The sequence below is a fragment of the Oncorhynchus nerka genome, linkage group LG14 (assembly GCF_034236695.1).
Source record: "Oncorhynchus nerka isolate Pitt River linkage group LG14, Oner_Uvic_2.0, whole genome shotgun sequence".
In the NCBI taxonomy this organism is placed as follows: Eukaryota; Metazoa; Chordata; class Actinopteri; order Salmoniformes; family Salmonidae; genus Oncorhynchus; species Oncorhynchus nerka.
Window position 1 is genome coordinate 98,197,610 of NC_088409.1, and position 22,033 is coordinate 98,219,642.

General features: G+C 47.3%; 1 protein-coding gene across 1 annotated transcript in view; it reads left to right on the forward strand.

Annotated features, from left to right (window-relative positions):
- Window positions 1-3,402, forward strand: part of LOC115128169 (rho guanine nucleotide exchange factor TIAM1-like) — a 202,912-nt gene extending 199,510 nt beyond the window's left edge. The window contains exons 29-30 of the mRNA XM_065000598.1: window positions 1,727-1,899; window positions 2,107-3,402. Coding sequence (XP_064856670.1) covers window positions 1,727-1,899; window positions 2,107-2,705 — 772 coding nt within the window. The 3' untranslated portion in view covers window positions 2,706-3,402. The remainder of the gene's footprint in view (window positions 1-1,726; window positions 1,900-2,106) is intronic.
- Window positions 3,403-22,033: the final 18,631 nt, after the last annotated feature.

The window sequence follows — 22,033 nt, forward strand, 5'->3', positions numbered from 1 at the left end:
GGGTACAGGTTAGTAATAAGACTATATACAGGGGTACAGGTTAGTAATGAGACTATATACAGGGGTACAGGTTAGTAATAAGACTATATACAGGGGTACAGGTTAGTAATGAGACTATATACAGGGGGCAACGGTTAGTAATGAGACTATATACAGGGGTACAGGTTAGTAATGAGACTATATACAGGGGGTACAGGTTAGTAATGAGACTATATACAGGGGTACAGGTTAGTAATGACACTATATACAGGGGGTACAGGTTAGTAATGAGACTATATACAGGGGTACAGGTTAGTAATGAGACTATATACAGGGGTACAGGTTACTAATGAGACTATATAAAGGGGGTACAGGTTACTAATGAGACTATATACAGGGGTAGAGGTTAGTAATGAGGCTATATACAGGGGGTATGGGTTAGTAATGAGACTATATACAGGGGTACAGGTTAGTAATGAGACTATATACAGGGGGTACAGGTTAGTAATGAGACTATATACAGGTTAGTAATGAGACTATATACAGGGGGTACAGGTTAGTAATGAGGCTATATACAGGGGGTACAGGTTAGTAATGAGATTATATACAGGGCTACAGGTTAGTAATGATACTATATACAGGGGGTACGGGTTAGTAATGAGACTATATACAGGGGTACAGGTTAGTAATGAGACTATATAGTGGAGGTACCAGTTAGTAATGAGACTATATACAGGGGTACAGGTTAGTAATGAGACTATATACAGGGGTACAGGTTAGTAATGAGACTATATACAGGGGTACAGGTTAGTAATGAGACTATATACAGGGGTACAGGTTAGTAATGAGACTATATACAGGGGTACAGGTTAGTAATGAGACTATACATAGGGGTACAGGTTAGTAATGAGACTATACACAGGGGTACAGGTTAGTAATGAGACTATACACAGGGGGTACAGGTTAGTAATGAGACTATATACAGGGGGTACAGGTTAGTAATGAGACTATATACAGGGGATACAGGTTAGTAATGAGACTATATACAGGGGGTACAGGTTAGTAATGAGACTATACACAGGGGTACAGGTTAGTAATGAGACTATATACAGGGGGTACAGGTTAGTAATGAGACTATATACAGGGGTACAGGTTAGTAATGAGACTATACACAGGGGTACAGGTTAGTAATGAGACTATATACAGGGGGTACCGGTTAGTAATGAGACTATACACAGGGGTACAGGTTAGTAATGAGACTATACACAGGGGGTACCGGTACAGAGTCCAATGTGTGGGGATACAGGTTAGTCGAGGTAATTATACATAGATAACAAACAGTGAGTAGCAGCAGTGTAAAAACAAAGGGGGCGTCAATGTAAATAGTCCGGGTGGCCATTTGATTAATTTTTCATCAGTCTTATGGCTTGGAGTTCGAAGCTGTTAAGGAACCCTTTGGACCTAGACTTGGTGCTCTGGTACCGCTTGCCGTGCAGTAACAGAGATATGACTTTAGGTTCCTCTGACACCGCCTGGTATATAGATCCTGTATGGCAGGAAGCCCTGCTCCAGTGATGTACTGGGCCATATGCACTACCCTCTGTAGCGTCTTACGGTCGGATGGCGAGCAGTTGACGTACCAGGCGGTGATGCAACCTGTCTGGATGCTCTCGATGGTGCAGCTGTATAACTTTTTGAGGATCTGGGAACCCCATGCCAAATCTTTTCAAATCTCTCTTTCGTCCAGTTCTGTGGACAGTAAGAAGGACTTCCTGAAGACAGTCCACTCCATCCTGAGAGATAAACAACGACGTCAACTGATGAAGACAGAGTCTCTACCTCCCAACCAGCAGTATGTCCCCTTCGGAGGCAAACGCCTCTGTGCCCTGAAGGGAGCCAGACCTGCCATGAACAGAGCAGGTAGGTGCTGTCGGGAGGGAAGAGGCGTGTGGGGGGGAGGTGGGATGGGATTGTGGATTATGTGATTAGACGTGGGTCGCCTGTGTGCTTGTGTCAGTGTGATTTAAAGCTGGTAACCGCTAACAGCTAGCTTACGTTATATTTTATATGTCATCTAATCCATTCATCCCACTGAAACCTTGATGTCTGTTTCTCCTCCCTCTGCAGTGTCAGACCCGGCGAGGACCCTGGGCCGGAGGAAACTGGTGAGGAACCGTTTCACTATCGACACAGACATCGTCTTCGACGGCGAGCCGGACCAGGAGTCCGCTCTGTCTCCACTGTCTTCTGAAGAGCCTGAGGGACAGGGACAAAGGGAAGGAAAGGAACGGGGGGAGGTGCAGGCAGGGGATACAGACCGCTGGGTGGAGGAGCAGATTGACCTGGAGCGCTACGAGGCGCAGCAGGAGAAGGAGGTGAAAGGAGGAGGAGACGTGAAAGAAACAGAGATCTTCAGTGGTGATGATGATTTCTGCCTGTCTGTCAGAGGACCCTCTACTGAATCACTGTCCAACACAGACCTAGATGGGCCTATCGGGGCCCTGTCCCTGGGAGAGGAAGGCCAAGAGAGGGGCCCTAAACACCCCCAGCCCCAGGGAGCCATGGGGACCACCACCCCAGGGATGAGACTTTCCCACCTGGGGAAGCAGCGTGGCCTAGCTGGGATGAGTGTGGATGACCAAGGGGCTAGGGAGGAAGGTGAGGACATCTGGCTACGCAGGGAGAACTGTCCACCGGACTCAGGCGGTCAGACACTACAGAGCTAGAGTACAAGATCAGCAGATGGTTACAGACAGTGTGTCTTACCACTCAGACAGAGAGCTTTATATGAGTTACAAATGGCACCCTTTTCCCTATTTTCGACCATAAGGTTCTGGTCGAAAGTAGTGCACTATATAGGGAATAGGGCCCTGTCTAAAGCAGTGCACTATATAGGGAATAGGGCCCTGTCTAAAGCAGTGCACTATATAGGGAATAGGGTTCTATAGGGCCCTGGTCTAAAGTAGTGCACTATATAGGGAATAGGGTTCCATAGGGCCCTGGTCTAAAGTAGTGCACTATATAGGGAATAGGGTTCCATAGGGCCCTGGTCTAAAGTAGTGCACTATATAGGGAATAGGGTTCCATAGGGCCCTGGTCTAAAGCAGTGCACTATATAGGGAATAGGGTTCCATAGGGCCCTGGTCTAAAGTAGTGCACTATATAGGGAATAGGGTTCCATAGGGCCCTGGTCTAAAGTAGTGCACTATATAGGGAATAGGGTTCTATAGGGCCGTGGTCTAAAGTAGTGCACTATATAGGGAATAGGGTTCTATAGGGCCCTGGTCTAAAGGGTGCCATTTGGGAAGCATCCATGAGCTTCAAGAAAGAATCCGCAATCAATCAATCAATCAATCAATCAATCCCCACCCATCAATATTACATGTGCATAGATATGCATGGCACAGCTACTTCAAGCTGCTATATCGACTCCTTGTCAATGTACTTGAATGCCTTGTTGTGTACAGATACACAAGCCCTCCAATGGGAGCAATACTGGAATACAGGGAGGGGAGGGGTCTTATTGAATCAACCAATCATACGGAGACATGGAGGGGTCTCATCCAATCATATGGTGATGTGGAGGTCAAACTGTGAGAGACTGACTGGCTGGCTGGCTGGCTCACTGTCTGACAGTACAATCATGGACCCTAATCAATACTGTTGCTTGGCATGGTTTGCACATTGGGGCAGATACCAGGGGGTACTATAGGTTCCTGCACATTGGGGCAGATACCAGGGGGTACTATAGGTTCCTGCACATTGGGGCAGATACCAGGGGGTACTATAGGTTCCTGCACATTGGGGCAGATACCAGGGGGTACTATAGGTTCCTGCACATTGGGGCAGATACCAGGGGTACTATAGGTTCCTGCACATTGGGGCAGATACCAGGGGGTACTATAGGTTCCTGCACATTGGGGCAGATACCAGGGGTACTATAGGTTCCTGCACATTGGGGCAGATACCAGGGGGTACTATAGGTTCCTGCACATTGGGGCAGATACCAGGGGGTACTATAGGTTCCTGCACATTGGGGCAGATACCAGGGGGTACTATAGGTTCCTGCACATTGGGGCAGATACCAGGGGGTACTATAGGTTCCTGCACATTGGGGCAGATACCAGGGGGTACTATAGGTTCCTGCACATTGGGGCAGATACCAGGGGTACTATAGGTTCCTGCACATTGGGGCAGATACCAGGGGGTACTATAGGTTCCTGCACATTGGGGCAGATACCAGGGGTACTATAGGTTCCTGCACATTGGGGCAGATACCAGGGGTACTATAGGTTCCTGCACATTGGGGCAGATACCAGGGGTACTATAGGTTCCTGCACATTGGGGCAGATACCAGGGGGTACTATAGGTTCCTGCACATTGGGGCAGATACCAGGGGGTACTATAGGTTCCTGCACATTGGGGCAGATACCAGGGGGTACTATAGGTTCCTGCACATTGGGGCAGATACCAGGGGGTACTATAGGTTCCTGCACATTATTGTCAAGTGTGCGTATTTGTTTTGAACACATGAAACGCAGCGTTGTGACTATAACTACTGTTCCAAGAAGGAGGGAAACGAGGTACAACACACTATGGGGAGTCGCTCTTCGGGGTGAAGGATCTAGAATCACGCCTCACAAGGCCAATTTACATCCTCTCCTTGCTGGAAGCCACACCTTCCACAGGTGATAAGCGTGAGGCTCAGATGAATTCCTTCAACTTAATACCGCTCTTTACCGAGCCCAGGAACGGGCGGTGCAGGACCAAACAGGTGTTGTACCTCGTTTCCCTCCTTCAGAAAACAGTAGTTATAGTCATAACGTTACGTTCCCTTCCAGTCAGTCAACTTTGGTACAACATACTATGGGGAAATATAATCCCTCCCCAAGCCAACCCAAGCCAACCCTTAACGGATACTAAATGAACCTGACCCCCACCAGATGCGTCAGTCTGGGTATTGTGCACACGGTGCGCTGCCTAGTGACTTCCCCTGGTCCCCTGGTCCCAGCCGTAAGCACACTTGTGTGACAGCCACGCGATAAAACCTCACAAGTGTGTGGTGATGCCCAACTATCTCCTATAGTCAACAACGGCCGACACGTTGCCAGACTCCTGGTGGAGTGGGCATGTACACCGCGCCTGGTAACCCCTTGCTGCTATATGCCAGAGAGAGAGAGATCCCCCACAATCCAGTGGGCATGTACACCGCGCCTGGTAACCCCTTGCTGCTATATGCCAGAGAGAGAGAGATCCCCCACAATCCAGTGGGCATGTACACCGCGCCTGGTAACCCCTTGCTGCTATATGCCAGAGAGAGAGAGATCCCCCACAATCCAGTGGGCATGTACACCGCGCCTGGTAACCCCTTGCTGCTATATGCCAGAGAGAGAGATCCCCCACAATCCAGTGGGCATGTACACCGCGCCTGGTAACCCCTTGCTGCTATATGCCAGAGAGAGAGAGATCCCCCACAATCCAGTGGGCATGTACACCGCGCCTGGTAACCCCTTGCTGCTATATGCCAGAGAGAGATCCCCACAATCCAGTGGGCATGTACACCGCGCCTGGTAACCCCTTGCTGCTATATGCCAGAGAGAGAGATCCCCCACAATCCAGTGGGCATGTACACCGCGCCTGGTAACCCCTTGCTGCTATATGCCAGAGAGAGAGATCCCCCACAATCCAGTGGGCATGTACACCGCGCCTGGTAACCCCTTGCTGCTATATGCCAGAGAGATCCCCCACAATCCAGTGGGCATGTACACCGCGCCTGGTAACCCCTTGCTGCTATATGCCAGAGAGAGAGAGATCCCCCACAATCCAGTGGGCATGTACACCGCGCCTGGTAACCCCTTGCTGCTATATGCCAGAGAGAGAGAGATCCCCCACAATCCAGTGGGAGAGACGCTGCCACACCCACCCAGATCGTTGGAAGGGGGCCACACCCATGCAGCATCTTTTTTTATTCAACCCTTATTTTACCAGGTCAGTTGACTGAGAACACGTTCTCATTTACAGCAATGACCTGGGGAATAGTTACAGGGGAGAGGAGGGGGATGAATGAGCCAATTGGAAGCTTGGGATGTTTAGGTGGCCATGATGGTATGAAGGGCAGATTGGGAATATAGCCAGGACACTGGTTTAGCTAATTAAGGGTTGGACAGTTGTTGTTGTCAGTTCTTCAATGAAATCTGGAAACGGGTAGGTGGCACTTGACTGTGGGGCCAGGTACTTCCCACCGAACCTTGATGACTTCTGCCGCGGGGGTTGAACACGGCCGCGTCATCTCCAAATGCATAGCCGCCCTGCGGCATAGTTCTGTTACCTCTATTCCCGTAGCGCGAGGAGGTTGCGGTCCCGGAACTAAGTCCTCTTCGTCATCCGAGAAACTCCCGGAGCAGTCAAGAGACGACACCAAGTCGTCATCCAAACCTGGGCCCTGTATGTAACCAACCGTCTCACGTATCCCCCTGTGTTAATGCTTATTCCACCTGTTTCCCGACGACAGCCCCAAGTCTCCCTCCGTGTCGGCATCCGGGAAGGGAAAGTTGCCATCGGTAACACTAAACTTCCTCAAGAATTCTACATGTATTTTTATGGAGTTCGCCCGCAGTACGTGGCGATGAGAACACACTGACTGGTTGGAGGGAGGGCCACCTGAGCATGCGCCAGGCCGAGACAAACTACTCCGAAATGATCTTTCAGAGAAATACTATAACCGCGTGACTGGGGGACAGTTTTAGTTGGCGCAATGTAACGTCTCGCTTTCTAATTGTTTGTTTTAGTAGCCTGAATCGGTCCTATTCACATCGAGGTGAAAGAGCGGAATAATTGAAGGTGTATGAATCCGAGCCTCGCGCTTATCACCTGTGGAAAGTCGGAGTTTCCAGGGAAGCGCGGATTTCGTCGGCCCTGTCAGGCGCGATCGTAAATCCTTCAACCGAAGTCGCGAGAGTGCGACTCGACTCCCCGTAGTATGTTGAACCGACGTTGACTGACGCAAAGGAAACCTTGTCTGAGAGACAGCTTTTGTACCATAGTATATTATCTGAATCCTTCCACAGATCAAGGTTTGAGGACAGCCTAGTCAAGTCTTGCAAAGTTTACTAATAGGTGTGTGTTTTTCATTTTTATTCTAGCAACACAGATGCGGGGTTTTTTTTGGAGCATTTTTACTTTCTTCGTTCGTGTATATAATTTTGACTTCCTGTTTTGAAAAACCGAAACCAGGCTAGCTTTTTAGTCTTACAACTATTTGGTTTGTTCTCTGATGACATAGAAGAGAAGAATTATGTTTTATTCACCCGGTCTTCACTGTGTTTTTAAGTTAACAAAATCCTGTTTTACTTGAACTGTCATATTATTCATTTGCAATATTTTTTTCGTCTTGGTTTTTTGTTGTTGTTGGTCAACCATGTTCCTTTACGGCTCTTCATTCCACCGGTTCTGATTACTACATTATCTTTGTGAATACTAACTCTTCGTGCACATTTTTGCTGTGGACAACTTGCACATGCATTCAATAGTTTTTTTCTGTTAAGAAATTAATTTCTTGCAGTTCTCTGTTTGTTCACCACCGATAATGCACTACCAATAGCTTTTTATTTTTATTTATTCATCTAGTGAATTGGTGTTGATGATATTTGCCACCACAACAGACCCCCCCCCCCCCCATCAAGATCGCGAATATGTGTAAACATAAATCCTCCAATAATAATATTAATAATTATAATCCTTGTGAAACAACCCATTGTGCTACTAAGACTGCATTTTTATTACTCTGTATGTAAATATTATAATGTGTTTATCATATCAAATAAATTGGTTTCCTACTTGTCATTTACAGCACTGTACGGTTGTTGTCAGTCGTGGTTTGGTTCAACTTCTAGTGGGAATCTATGGACTGTGAAATGTTGTAGAGAACCGTTTTGTCGAGAGACAAGAGAGAAAATAAATATTTATGTCCAGTGTGCCCAGACATGTCTGGGGAAAAAAGCTCATTCTGAGAAAAATCTTCCTCTATGTGATCCGGAAAGAGGGAGAAGACCACACACTCCGTGATAAAGACCACACACTCCGTGATAAAGACCACACACTCCGTGATAAAGACCACACACGCTGTGATAAAGACCACACACTCCGTGATAAAGACCACACACTCCGTGATAAAGAGAAGACCACACCGTTTCAGAACAGCAGGTGAAAAACAGAACCGCTGAAAACTGACTTTCAAGACCTCAGAACAGCCGCTGAAGTCAGACATGCTCGGACAAGCACAGTCAGTGAGGGATGAAAAGAGAGAGATAGATGGGAGCCAGAGGTGAGAGGAGGTCTGTTGCATGGGGCCATTCTGAACACGAGGCCAACCTCTCTCGTTGAGAAGCTGCCAAACTGTAGCAGCGTGATTGTCCTGCTTACAGCCAGGAGGAAAATGAAAAGAACGGGTCAGATCTCTGGAGGGGAAAGACAGGCGGAGGAGAGGAGGACAGAGAGGAGGAGGAGAGGGACAGGGAGGAGGAGAGGGACAGAGAGGAGGTGGAGAGGGACAGGGAGGAGGAGGAGAGGGACAGGGAGGAGGAGAGGGACAGAGAGGAGGTGAGGGACAGGGAGGAGGAGAGGGACAGAGAGGAGGTGAGGGACAGGCAAGGGGAAAGGAGGACAGAGAGGAGGTGAGGGACAGGCAGGGGAGGAGAGGGACAGGGAGAGGAGGGGACAGAGAGGAGGTGAGGGACAGGCAGGGGGAAAGAAGGACGGAGGAGGAGAGGGACAGAGAGGAGGAGGAGAGGGACAGGGAGGAGGAGAGCGACAGAGAGGAGGTGAGGGACAGGCAGGGGGAAAGAAGGACAGGCAGGGGGAAAATAAGGACAGGGAGGAGGAGAGGGACAGGCAGGAGGAAAGGGACAGGGAGGTGGAGAGGGAGAGGAACGTGGAGGAGGAGAGGGACGTGGAGGTGGAGTGGAGGAGGAGAGGGACGTGGAGGTGGAGAGGGACGTGGAGTTGACACTGAAGAGGAAAGGAGGGGGGTGTATTGCAGTGTATTTGCTTGGCACTTACAGTGGGGCAAAAAAGTATTTAGTCAGCCACCAATTGTGCAAGGTCTCCCACTTAAAAAGATGAGAGAGGCCTGTCATTTTCATCATAGGTCCACTTCAACTATGACAGACAAAATTAGAGAAAAAAATCTCCCTGAGCCCATCCCCCCCTTGTCAATCTCCTCTGGTCTGTAACGACTAAAGGGACAGATCAGGGCTATGTGCGGCAGGAGATTCATGTACCATTGTTTTCCTTGGACAAAAACATATGCCACCTATCCCTTTCCTCCTCTACTATATTTGAGTCCTTGTGAAGACAAGTTTCTGACCCAAATGGCTACCTATTCTCTACATAGTGCATTTAATAGGGAACAGGCTATCCTGCGGACACAGCCGTTATGTTGACAGGGGAGTCACCCTGACTGGCCTGCGTTAGCAACCCGTCCACTCCTCATAGACACTTGCTCAGGCACTCGCACAAACACACCATGTCACTCACCTAACTAACACGGCTGATCAGTGGCTTGATGGAGTCCGGAACTGATCTCTGGAACAGGGGTAAGTGACAGGGTGGGTGGGTGTGTGTCCGTTCCACACAGTGCGGTGGAAGACAGGAGACAGCAGAGGGGGAACCAGGACTCTGTTACTGCAGCACTACATTATAGAGTGTTTATTGAGGCCTGGGCTGCGGCTGGAGTCACCATGACGACACCCTGTTACAGGTCAGCCCCTCCTGTTGATGGAATCCATCACAGCCTGAGTGGAGAGAGGCAGGAGAGACAGGAGTGGAGAAAGACGGGTGGAGAGAGAGAGAGGAGTGGAGAGGATGGAGAGACAGGAGTGGAGAGAGAGAGAGAGGAGTGGAGAGGATGGAGAGACAGGAGTGGAGAGGGAGAGAGAGGAGTGGAGAGAGAGAGAGAGAGTGGAGAGGATGGAGAGACAGGAGTGAAGAGAGAGAGAGGAGTGGAGAGACAGGAGTGGAGAGAGAGAGAGAGGCAGGAGAGACAGGAGTGGAGAAAGACAGGGGTGGAGAGAGAGAGAAAGGAGTGGAGAGGATGGAGAGACAGGAGTGGAGAGAGAGAGAGAGAGAGGAGTGGAGAGGATGGAGAGACCGGAGTGGAGAAAGACAGGAGTGGAGAGAGACACGATAGACAGCAGTGGAGAGAGACGAGAGGGACAGGAGTGGAGAGAGAGAGAGAGAGAGTGGAGAGAGACAGGAGTGGAGAGAGACACGATAGACAGCAGTGGAGAGAGGCAGGAGAGAGACAGGAGTGGAGAGAGACAGGAGAGAGACAGGAGTGGAGAGAGACAGGCGTCTGGGCGGGACTTAATGGGACTGGAGGAGAGGAGAGACAATTTGAGTCTGCAAGATTATAATTTATATAGTAGTCTGTCCCAAATGGCACCCTTTTCCCTATTAAGGACAATACTTTTGTCCAGGTCACATAAGACTCTGGTAGAAAGTACTGCAATAAGAAACATGGAGGGAATGGTTTCACTGTCAACAATTATTGATTAAAATATATATTTTCTAGTTATTTTTTTAAATGATTGTTAACTTAATCTGTTTTGGCTCCATAACGTGTAATACCATTTACAAACAGCAGGTGGGGCTCCATAACGTGTAATACCATTTACAAACAGCAGGTGGGGCTCCATAACGTGTAATACCATTTACAAACAGCAGGTGGGGCTCCATAACGTGTAATACCATTTACAAACAGCAGGTGGGGCTCCATAACGTGTAATACCATTTACAAACAGCAGGTGGGGCTCAGTGTCCAGCTTTAGGGCTGTCTGTCAAAACGGCTTTCCACCTGAAACTTGTGACCAGTATATGATTTTAGACCTGATCCAAAGTAACTAACTCATTTCTGCTCGGATATAATTCTGGTTTAGACCTGATCCAAAGGACCCTAACTCATTTCTGCTCTGATATAATCCTGGTTTAGACCTGATGCAAAGTAACTAATTAACTAATTTCTGCTCTGATATAATCCTGGTTTAGACCTGATGCAAAGTAACTAATTAACTAATTTCTGCTCTGATATAATCCTGGTTTAGACCTGATGCAAAGTAACTAATTAACTAATTTCTGCTCTGATATAATCCTGGTTTAGACCTGATGCAAAGTAACTAATTAACTAATTTCTGCTCTGATATAATCCTGGTTTAGACCTGATCCTGTCCAAAGCTCCAACCTCGATGAACACATAAGCCTCTCAAGATATTTCAAACCTGAGAAAGGTCACATCCTTTCAAAGCTTTAGTTGTAAGATGCCGGCCTTGTTTTCAGATCAGTTCCCATTAAGTGTTGAAAGTTGTCACAAGTAAATATTTAGGCAAGACAAAATGATTATTTACAATGACCGGCCTACCGGAGGAACAGTGGGGCAGAACGACAGATTTTTACCTTGTCGGCTCGGCGATTCAATCCAGCAACCTTTTCAGTTACTGGCCCAACGCTCTGAACCACTAGGCTACCTGCCACCCCTCTAACCACTAGGCTACCTGCCGCCCCTCTAACCACTAGGCTACCTGCCGCCCCTCTAAGCCACTAGGCTACCTGCCGCCCCTCTAAGCCACTAGGCTACCTGCCGCCCCTCTAACCACTAGGCTACCTGCCGCCCCTCTAAGCCACTAGGCTACCTGCCGCCCCTCTAAGCCACTAGGCTACCTGCCTCCCCTCTAAACCACTAGGCTGCCTGCCACCCCTCTAAGCCACTAGGCTACCTGCCGCCCTCTAAACCACTAGGCTACCTGACGCCCCTCTAAACCACTAGGCTACCTGCCGCCCCTCTAAACCACTAGGCTACCTGACGCCCCTCTAAACCACTAGGCTACCTGACGCCCCTCTAAACCACTAGGCTACCTGCCGCCCCTCTAAACCACTAGGCTACCTGCCTCCCCTCTAAACCACTAGGCTACATGCCGCCCCTCTAAACCACTAGGCTACCTGACGCCCCTCTAAACCACTAGGCTACCTGCCGCCCCTCTAAACCACTCTAAAAACCACTAGGCTACCTGCCTCCCCTCTAAACCACTAGGCTACCTGACGCCCCTCTAAACCACTAGGCTACCTGACGCCCCTCTAAACCACTAGGCTACCTGCCGCCCCTCTAAACCACTAGGCTACCTGCCCCCTCTAAACCACTAGGCTACCTGACGCCCCTCTAAACCACTAGGCTACCTGCGCCCCTCTAAACCACTAGGCTACCTGACGCCCCTCTAAACCACTAGGCTACCTGCCGCCCCTCTAAACCACTAGGCTACCTGACGCCCCTCTTAACCACTAGGCTACCTGACGCCCCTCTAAACCACTAGGCTACCTGCCGCCCCTCTAAACCACTAGGCTACCTGCCGCCCCTCTACCACTGGCTACCTGCCGCCCCTCTAAACCACTAGGCTACCTGCCGCCCTAAACCACTAGGCTACCTGACGCCCCTCTAAACCACTAGGCTACCTGCCGCCCCTCTAAACCACTAGGCTACCTGATGCCCCTCTAAACCACTAGGCTACCTGACGCCCCTCTAAACCACTAGGCTACCTGACGCCCCTCTAAACCACTAGGCTACCTGACGCCCCTCTAAACCACTAGGCTACCTGACGCCCCTCTAAACCACTAGGCTACCTGCCGCCCCTCTAAACCACTAGGCTACCTGACGCCCCTCTAACCACTAGGCTACCTGGCCCTACCACTAGGCTACCTGCCCCCTCTCTAAACCACTAAACCACTAGGCTACCTGCCGCCCCTCTAAACCACTAGGCTACCTGCCGCCCCTCTAAACCACTAGGCTACCTGCCGCCCCTCTAAACCACTAGGCTACCTGCCGCCCCTCTAAACCACTAGGCTACCTGACGCCCCTCTAAACCACTAGGCTACCTGACGCCCCTCTAACCACTAGGCTACCTGCCGCCCCTCTAAACCACTAGGCTACCTGCCTCCCCTCTAAACCACTAGGCTACCTGCCTCCCCTCTAAACCACTAGGCTACCTGCCGCCCCTCTAAACCACTAGGCTACCTGACGCCCCTCTAACCACTAGGCTACCTGCCTCTAACCACTAGGCTACCTGCCTCTAACCACTAGGCTACCTGCCTCTAACCACGAGGCTACCTGACGCCCCTCATAGTAAATACCTGTTTTCTCCAGAACGGTTGATTTCTAGACCAGCGGTCAATGAATGAGATCGTGATATACAGTCATCTTATTGTGTCCCTTAAATATCCCTATTGTGTTGCCAAAAAGAACATCTCACTGTTGAAAAGCTGTGCAGCATTATATAGTGTATATATATAGTATATAGTTATATATAGTTAGTTATACACTAGCCTTCCTGATACCATTCCACAGGTTTCATTTAGTTGTTCTGGTAGTTTGAGTCAGGCAGGCAGTTCTCTGTAGGTAGAGACTGTGGTGTGTTTCCCCTGGTCATGGTAGTTTGTTCTCTGTAGGTAGAGACTGGGGTGTGATTCCCCTGGTCATGGTAGTTTGTTCTCTGTAGGTAGAGACTGGGGTGTGTTTCCCCTGGTCATGGTAGTTTGTTCTCTGTAGGTAGAGACTGGGGTGTGTTTCCCCTGGTCATGGTAGTTTGTTCTCTGTAGGTAGAGACTGGGGTGTGTTTCCCCTGGTCATGGTAGTTTGTTCTCTCTAGGTGGAGACTGGGGTGTGTTTCCCCTGGTCATGGTAGTTTGTTCTCTGTAGGTAGAGACTGTGGTGTGTTTCCCCTGGTCATGGTAGTTTGTTCTCTGTAGGTAGAGACTGGGGTGTGTTTCCCCTGGTCATGGTAGTTTGTTCTCTGTAGGTAGAGACTGTGGTGTGTTTCCCCTGGTCATGGTAGTTTGTTCTCTGTAGGTAGAGACTGGGGTGTGTTTCCCTGGTCATGGTAGTTTGTTCTCTGTAGGTAGAGACTGGGGTGTGTTTCCCCTGGTCATGGTAGTTTGTTCTCTGTAGGTAGAGACTGGGGTGTGTTTCCCTGGTCATGGTAGTTTGTTCTCTGTAGGTAGAGACTGGGGTGTGTTTCCCCTGGTCATGGTAGTTTGTTCTCTGTAGGTAGAGACTGGGGTGTGTTTCCCCTGGTCATGGTAGTTTGTTCTCTGTAGGTAGAGACTGGGGTGTGATTCCCCTGGTCATGGTAGTTTGTTCTCTGTAGGTAGAGACTGGGGTGTGTTTCCCCTGGTCATGGTAGTTTGTTCTCTGTAGGTAGAGACTGGGGTGTGTTTCCCCTGGTCATGGTAGTTTGTTCTCTGTAGGTAGAGACTGGGGTGTGTTTCCCCTGGTCATGGTAGTTTGTTCTCTCTAGGTGGAGACTGGGGTGTGATTCCCCTGGCCATGGTAGTTTGAGTCAGGCAGGCAGTTCTCTGTAGGTAGAGACTGTGGTGTGTTTACGTTTGAAAACCTGTTGATGATGTCAGACTGACCCAACGAGTCCTACTGGTTTTCAGTTTCTCTTCCTGTTTTCTCCCCCCTCAGCCCCCCCCTCTTCTCCTCCTTGTCATCATGGCTCAGTCCCTAATAACACTTCCTTTAAGAAAACACCCCTTTATAAACACATTTTTCTGTGTCCCACTCATACATTTTCACCCTGTTAGGCTACATTATATTTTTGAATGTACAGTTTTTTTCACCAAAAAAGTGATGAGGTCCAGAAGGATCCGCGTTGTAGCAATAACCCAGCTATTAGGCTGGCAGCAGCCGCATTGCTGAGTACTGTTAACCTGCCTGGCCTCAGAGCTACAGATCTGTAGTAGACACCTAGCTAATCAGCTGGCAACAACAGTGCTGAGTACTGTTAACCTGCCTGGCCTCAGACCAGATGCCAGCTGGCAACAACAGTGCAGTTAACCTGCCTGGCCTCAGAGCTACAGATCTGTAGTAGACAGTTAGCTAATCAGCTGGCAACAACAGTGCTGAGTACTGTTAACCTGCCTGGCCTCAGAGCTACAGATCTGTAGTAGACAGTTAGCCAATCAGCTGGCAACAACAGTGCTGAGTACTGTTAACCTGCCTGGCCTCAGAGCTACAGATCTGTAGTAGACACCTAGCTAATCAGCTGGCAACAACAGTGCTGAGTACTGTTAACCTGCCTGGCCTCAGAGCTACAGATCTGTAGTAGACACCTAGCTAATCAGCTGGCAACAACAGTGCTGAGTACTGTTAACCTGCCTGGCCTCAGAGCTACAGATCTGTAGTAGACACCTAATCAGCTGGCAACAACAGTGCTGAGTACTGGCCTGGCCTCAGAGCTACAGATCTGTAGTAGACACCTAGCTAATCAGCTGGCAACAACAGTGCTGAGTACTGTTAACCTGCCTGGCCTCAGAGCTACAGATCTGTAGTAGACAGTTAGCTAATCAGCTGGCAACAACAGTGCTGAGTACTGTTAACCTGCCTGGCCTCAGAGCTACAGATCTGTAGTAGACAGTTAGCTAATCAGCTGGCAACAACAGTGCTGAGTACTGTTAACCTGCCTGGCCTCAGAGCTACAGATCTGTAGTAGACACCTAGCTAATCAGCTGGCAACAACAGTGCTGAGTACTGTTAACCTGCCTGGCCTCAGAGCTACAGATCTGTAGTAGACACCTAGCTAATCAGCTGGCAACAACAGTGCTGAGTACTGTTAACACCTAGCTAATCAGCTGGCAACAACAGTGCTGAGTACTGTTAACCTGCCTGGCCTCAGAGCTACAGATCTGTAGTAGACACCTAGCTAATCAGCTGGCAACAACAGTGCTGAGTACTGTTAACCTGCCTGGCCTCAGAGCTACAGATCTGTAGTAGACAGTTAGCCAATCAGCTGGCAACAACAGTGCTGGCCTTAGTACTGTTAACCTGCCTGATCAGTTTCAGACGTAACAGCCAGCTCTAAGCCTGTATCGACACCTACTAATCAGCTGGCAACAGTTCCTTGGCCTCAGAGCTAAATCTGTATTCAGAACCCCTTTTTCCAGAGCTATTTTGTTAATCAGCTGGCAACAGTGCTGAGTACTGTAACCTGCCTGGCCTCAAAATCTGAATTAAATCATTTTGGCCTTAGAGGGATCCACCACCAGCTCAAGGTCAATCTACAGTTCCTTCGAAAAGTATAATTTTCCATCCCATAATGACAAAAATAAAAAATAAATAAAAATAAAAAATAAATAAAAACTCACATTTTACATAAGTATTCAGACCCTTTACTCTGTACTTTGTTGAAGCACCTTTGGCAGTGATTACAGCCTTGAGTCTTCTTGGGTTTGACACTACAAGCTTGGCACACCTGTATTTGGGGAGTTTCTCCCATTATTCTCTGCAGATCCTCTCAAGCTCTGTCAGTTTGGATGGGGAGTGTCGCTGCACAGCTATTTTCAGGTCTCTCCAGAGATGTTCAAGTCCGGGTTCTGGCTGGGCCACTCAAGGACATTCAGAGACTTGTCCCTAAGCTACTCCTGCGTTGTCTTGGCTGTGTGCTTAGGGTTGTTGTCCTGTTGGAAGGTGAACCTTCTCCCCAGTCTGAGGTCCTGAGTGCTCTGGAGCAGGTTTTCATCAAGGATCTCTCTGTACTTTCCTCCGTTCATCTTTCCCTCGATCCTGACTAGTCTCCCAGTCCCTGCCACTGAAAAACATCCCCACAGCATGATGCTGCCACCACTATGCTTCATAGATGGTGCCAGGTTTTCTCCAGACGTGACACTTGGCATTCAGGCCAAAGACTTCAATCTTGGTTTCAACAGACCAGAGAATCTTGTTCCTCATGACCTGAGAGTCCTTTTAGTGCTTTTCGGTAAACTCAAAGCGGGCTGTCATGTGCCTTTTGGCTAAGGAATGGCTTCAGTCTGGCCACTCTACCATAAAGGCCTGATTGGTGGAGTGCTGCAGAGATGGTTGTTCTTCTAGAAGGTTCTCCCATCTCCACAGAGGAACTCCAGAGCTCTGTCAGAGTGACCATCTGAGTCTTGGTCACCTCATTGACCAAGTCCCTTCTTTACTCTGTTTTACCAAACACAACACACAGCTTTACTCTGTTGTACCAAATGTATAAGCAATGTCTAAGTCTGGCTTCTCTATGGCCTCTGCATGATGAATCCTCAACATTCAGACCCATAACCATTCAGATGGTGGTAGACTATAGCAGTTATTAATTCAGACCCATAACCATTCAGATGGTGGTAGACTATATCAGTTATTAATTCAGACCCATAACCATTCAGATGGTGGTAGACTATAGCAGTTATTAATTCAGACCCATAACCATTCAGATGGTGGTAGACTATAGCAGTTATTAATTCAGACCCATAACCATTCAGATGGTGGTAGGCTATAGCAGTTATTAATTCAGACCCATTAATTCAGACCCATAACCATTCAGATGGTGGTAGACTATAGCAGTTATTAATTCAGACCCATAACCATTCAGATGGTGGTAGACTATATCAGTTATTAATTCAGACCCATAACCATTCAGATTGGTGTAGACTATAGCAGTTATTAATTCAGACCCATAACCATTCAGATGGTGGTAGGCTATAGCAGTTATTAATTCAGACCCATAACCATTCAGATGGTGGTAGACTATAGCAGTTATTAATTCAGACCCATAACCATTCAGATGGTGGTAGACTATAGCAGTTATTAATTCAGACCCATAACCATTCAGATGGTGGTAGACTATAGCAGTTATTAATTCAGACCCATAACCATTCAGATGGTGGTAGACTATAACAGTTATTAATTCAGACTCAAAGAGGAGGTAGGCTAATAACAGTAAGGGAAATATTATGAAAGGTAATTTATGAGTCAGCCTGCTAATCATACAAATAGGCCGTATTATCTGAAAACATTCAAATCAAATTCGCTAGCCATTTACTTTGTAGGCATCATGTCCAGTAGGCAGCATGTCCAGTAGGCAGCACGTCCAGTAGGCAGCATGCCCAGTATGCTGCCCAGTAGGCAGCACGTCCAGTAGGCAGCATGTCCAGTAGGCAGCATGTCCAGTAGGCAGCATGTCCCGTAGGCAGCATGTCCCGTATAGGCAGCATGTCCAGTAGGCAGCATGTCCCGTAGGCAGCATGTCCAGTAGGCAGCACGTCCAGTAGGCAGCACGTCCAGTAGGCAGCACGTCCAGTAGGCAGCACGTCCAGTAAGCAGCACGTCCAGTAGGCAGCATGTCCAGTAGGCAGCACGTCCTGCACCAGAAACACATGTTTTCTCCCTGCTTTATTGTGGTTTGAACGATGTGCGTATTTCCAGTCCATATCGTGCAGTATAATACAATACAGTACAGTAATAATACAGTTCACACTCGAAAAGATCAGCCTGCTGGAGTTAGTTTAGTTTATTTACCCAAGAGAGCACGTAGCTAGTTACATCTATGTGCGTTTATGTTTGACTGTCGTGTGTAATGTGCAGTAGCCTATATCATAGGCTATGTAGTAGCCTATATCATAGGCTATATAGTAGCCTATATCATAGGCTATATAGTAGCCTATATCATAGGCTATATAGTAGCCCATATCATAGGCTATATAGTAGCCTATATCATAGGCTATATAGCAGCCTATAATCATAGGCTATATAGTAGCCTATAATCATAGGCTATATAGTAGCCTATAATCATAGGCTATATAGTAGCCTATAATCATAGGCTATATAGTAGCCTATAATCATAGGCTATATAGTAGCCTATAATCATAGGCTATATAGTAGCCTATAATCATAGGCTATATAGTAGCCTATAATCATAGGCTATATAGTAGCCTATAATCATAGGCTATATAGTAGCCTATAATCATAGGCTATATAGTAGCCTATAATCATAGGCTATATAGTAGCCTATAATCATAGGCTATATAGTAGCCTATAATCATAGGCTATATAGTAGCCTATAATCATAACAACATAGTAATTTGTGTTTTTTTGTTGTGGCTCGGGCTCATTAAATGTCTTTTTAATGTATGGCTCATTAAATGCCTTTTAATGTATGGCTCAGTAAATGCCTTTTAATGTATGGCTCATTAAATGTCTTTTAATGTATGGCTCATTAAATGTCTTTTAATGTATGGCTCATTAAATGCCTTTTAATGTATGGCTCATTAAATGTCTTTTAATGTATGGCTCATTAAATGCCTTTTAATGTATGGCTCATTAAATGCCTTTTAATGTATGGCTCATTAAATGCCTTTTAATGTATGGCTCATTAAATGCCTTTTAATGTATGGCTCATTAAATGTCTTTTAATGTATGGCTCATTAAATGTCTTTTAATGTATGGCTCATTAAATGTCTTTTTAATGTATGGCTCATTAAATGTCTTTTAATGTATGGCTCATTAAATGCCTTTTAATGTATGGCTCATTAAATGCCTTTTAATGTATGGCTCATTAAATGTCTTTTAATGTATGGCTCATTAAATGCCTTTTAATGTATGGCTCATTAAATGTCTTTTAATGTATGGCTCATTAAATGCCTTTTAATGTATGGCTCATTAAATGTCTTTTAATGTATGGCTCATTAAATGCCTTTTAATGTATGGCTCATTAAATGCCTTTTAATGTATGGCTCATTAAATGCCTTTTAATGTATGGTTTATCAGGCTCAGGTAACATCAGGGTTTAATTTTTGATCAAAGCTCTAAACGAACCCAGACATTAGGCCTATCACCTATATAGTGCACTACTCCTGAGCAGGGCCCCATAGGATTCTGGTCAAAAGTAGTGCACTCTATAGGTGATAGGTTGACATTTGGGACACAGACCCGTGATATAAAAAACTACATGTTATATAGTGCACTACTTTTGACCAGAATCCTATGGGGCCCTGCTCAAGAGTAGTGCACTATATAGGTGATAGGTTATGTATGATGATGTTATGTAACATCTACTGTAACTGAGGAGGTAAAATGTGTAATGACCTAAATTCACTGCACAGAGCACACAACAACATCAACACCAATGTATGTAATATATATATATATACACTACCTAAATTCACTGAAATGTTTTATTAGATTATTTTCACTCGTAAAGTAGCTGGTTGAACAAAAGTATCTCCTATTGTAAGATATGTAGCTGACTGTGATGCTCTTCATAGACATCTCTGCTAATGTGTTTTGAAGAGCAGTGGCACAGTAATGGGTTTGTTGCATTGGCTACCATCATTAGACAATTCTCTGGGGCCTTTGTTGACATACGAACTCCATTGGTTAACATCATTTGACGACTCCCTGGGTCCTGTGCACCTTGGGAGGTTAAGACAGACTGGAGACCGTCCTGAAATACCACTTGGGTTCCACAGAAGACTTGGGTCCTGTGTACCTTGGGAGGTTCCACTGAGGACTTGGCTCCTGTGTACCTTGGGAGGTTCCACTGAGGACTTGGCTCCTGTGTACCTTGGGAGGTTCCACAGAGGACTTGGGTCCTGTGTACCTTGGGAGGTTCCACAGAGGACTTCGGTCCTGTGTACCTTGGGAGGTTCCACAGAGGACTTGGCTCCTGTGTACCTTGGGCGGTTCCACAGAGGACTTGGCTCCTGTGTACCTTGGGAGGTTCCACAGAGGACTTGGGTCCTGTGTACCTTGGGAGGTTCCACAGAGGACTTGGGTCCTGTGTACCTTGGGAGGTTCCACAGAGGACTTGGGTCCTGTGTACCTTGGGAGGTTCCACAGAGGACTTGGGTCCTGTGTACCTTGGGAGATTCCACAGAGGACTTGGCTCCTGTGTACCTTGGGAGGTTCCACAGAGGACTTGGGTCCTGTGTACCTTGGGAGGTTCCACAGAGGACTTGGGTCCTGTGTACCTTGGGAGGTTCCACAGAGGACTTTGGTCCTGTGTACCTTGGGAGGTTCCACAGAGGACTTGGGTCCTGTGTACCTTTGGAGGTTCCACAGAGGACTTGGCTCCTGTGTACCTTGGGAGGTTCCACAGAGGACTTGGCTCCTGTGTACCTTGGGAGGTTCCACAGAGGACTTCAAAACAAACAGAACAGAACAGAAACATCTAGAATGGGGTCAGGGTTTTGCAAGTAATTTTGGATAAAACAAATAAAGTAATCTTAAGTGAAAAGTTGTTTTATTTTAATTTAATTTAAAAAGTTGAGATTAGTCTTTCAGCTTCTGGAATATATACAGGCTTTTGCTGAATTACTCAATGACATTTTATTGTCTGGTTCCTATACTTTTCTCCAATAAATGTATAATAAATTGATGTTTCAGACTATTTGCATCCCGCCCTCTCTTCTAGACCACTACTAGTCTCTGTTGTTATCTATACATAGTCACTTTAACTCTACCTCCATGTACATATTACCTCAACTAACCGGTGCCCCTGCACTTTGACTCTGTACCCTAACACCCTGTATATAGCCTCCACATTGACTCTGTACCGTAACACCCTGTATATAGCCTCCACATTGACTCTGTACCGGCACCCCCCTGTATATAGCCTCCACATTGACTCTGTACCGGCACCCCCTGTATATAGCCTCCACATTGACTCTGTACCGGTACCCCCTGTATATAGTCTCCACATTGACTCTGTACCGGTACCCCCTGTATATAGCCTCCACATTGACTCTGTACCGTAATACCCTGTATATAGCCTCCACATTGACTCTGTACCGGTACCCCCTGTATATAGCCTCCACATTGACTCTGTACCGTAATACCCTGTATATAGCCTCCACATTGACTCTGTACCGGTACCCCTGTATATAGCCTCCACATTGACTCTGTACCGTAACACCCTGTATATAGCCTCCGCATTCACTCTGTACCGTAATACCATGTATATAACCTCCACATTGACTCTGTACCGGCACCCCCCTGTATATAGCCTCCACATTGACTCTGTACCGGTACCCCCTGTATATAGCCTCCACATTGACTCTGTACCGGTACCCCCTGTATATAGCCTCCACATTGACTCTGTACCGTAATACCCTGTATATAGCCTCCACCTTGACTCTGTACCGTAACACCCTGTATATAGCCTCCACATTGACTCTGTACCGGTACCACCTGTATATATCCTCCACATTGACTCTGTAC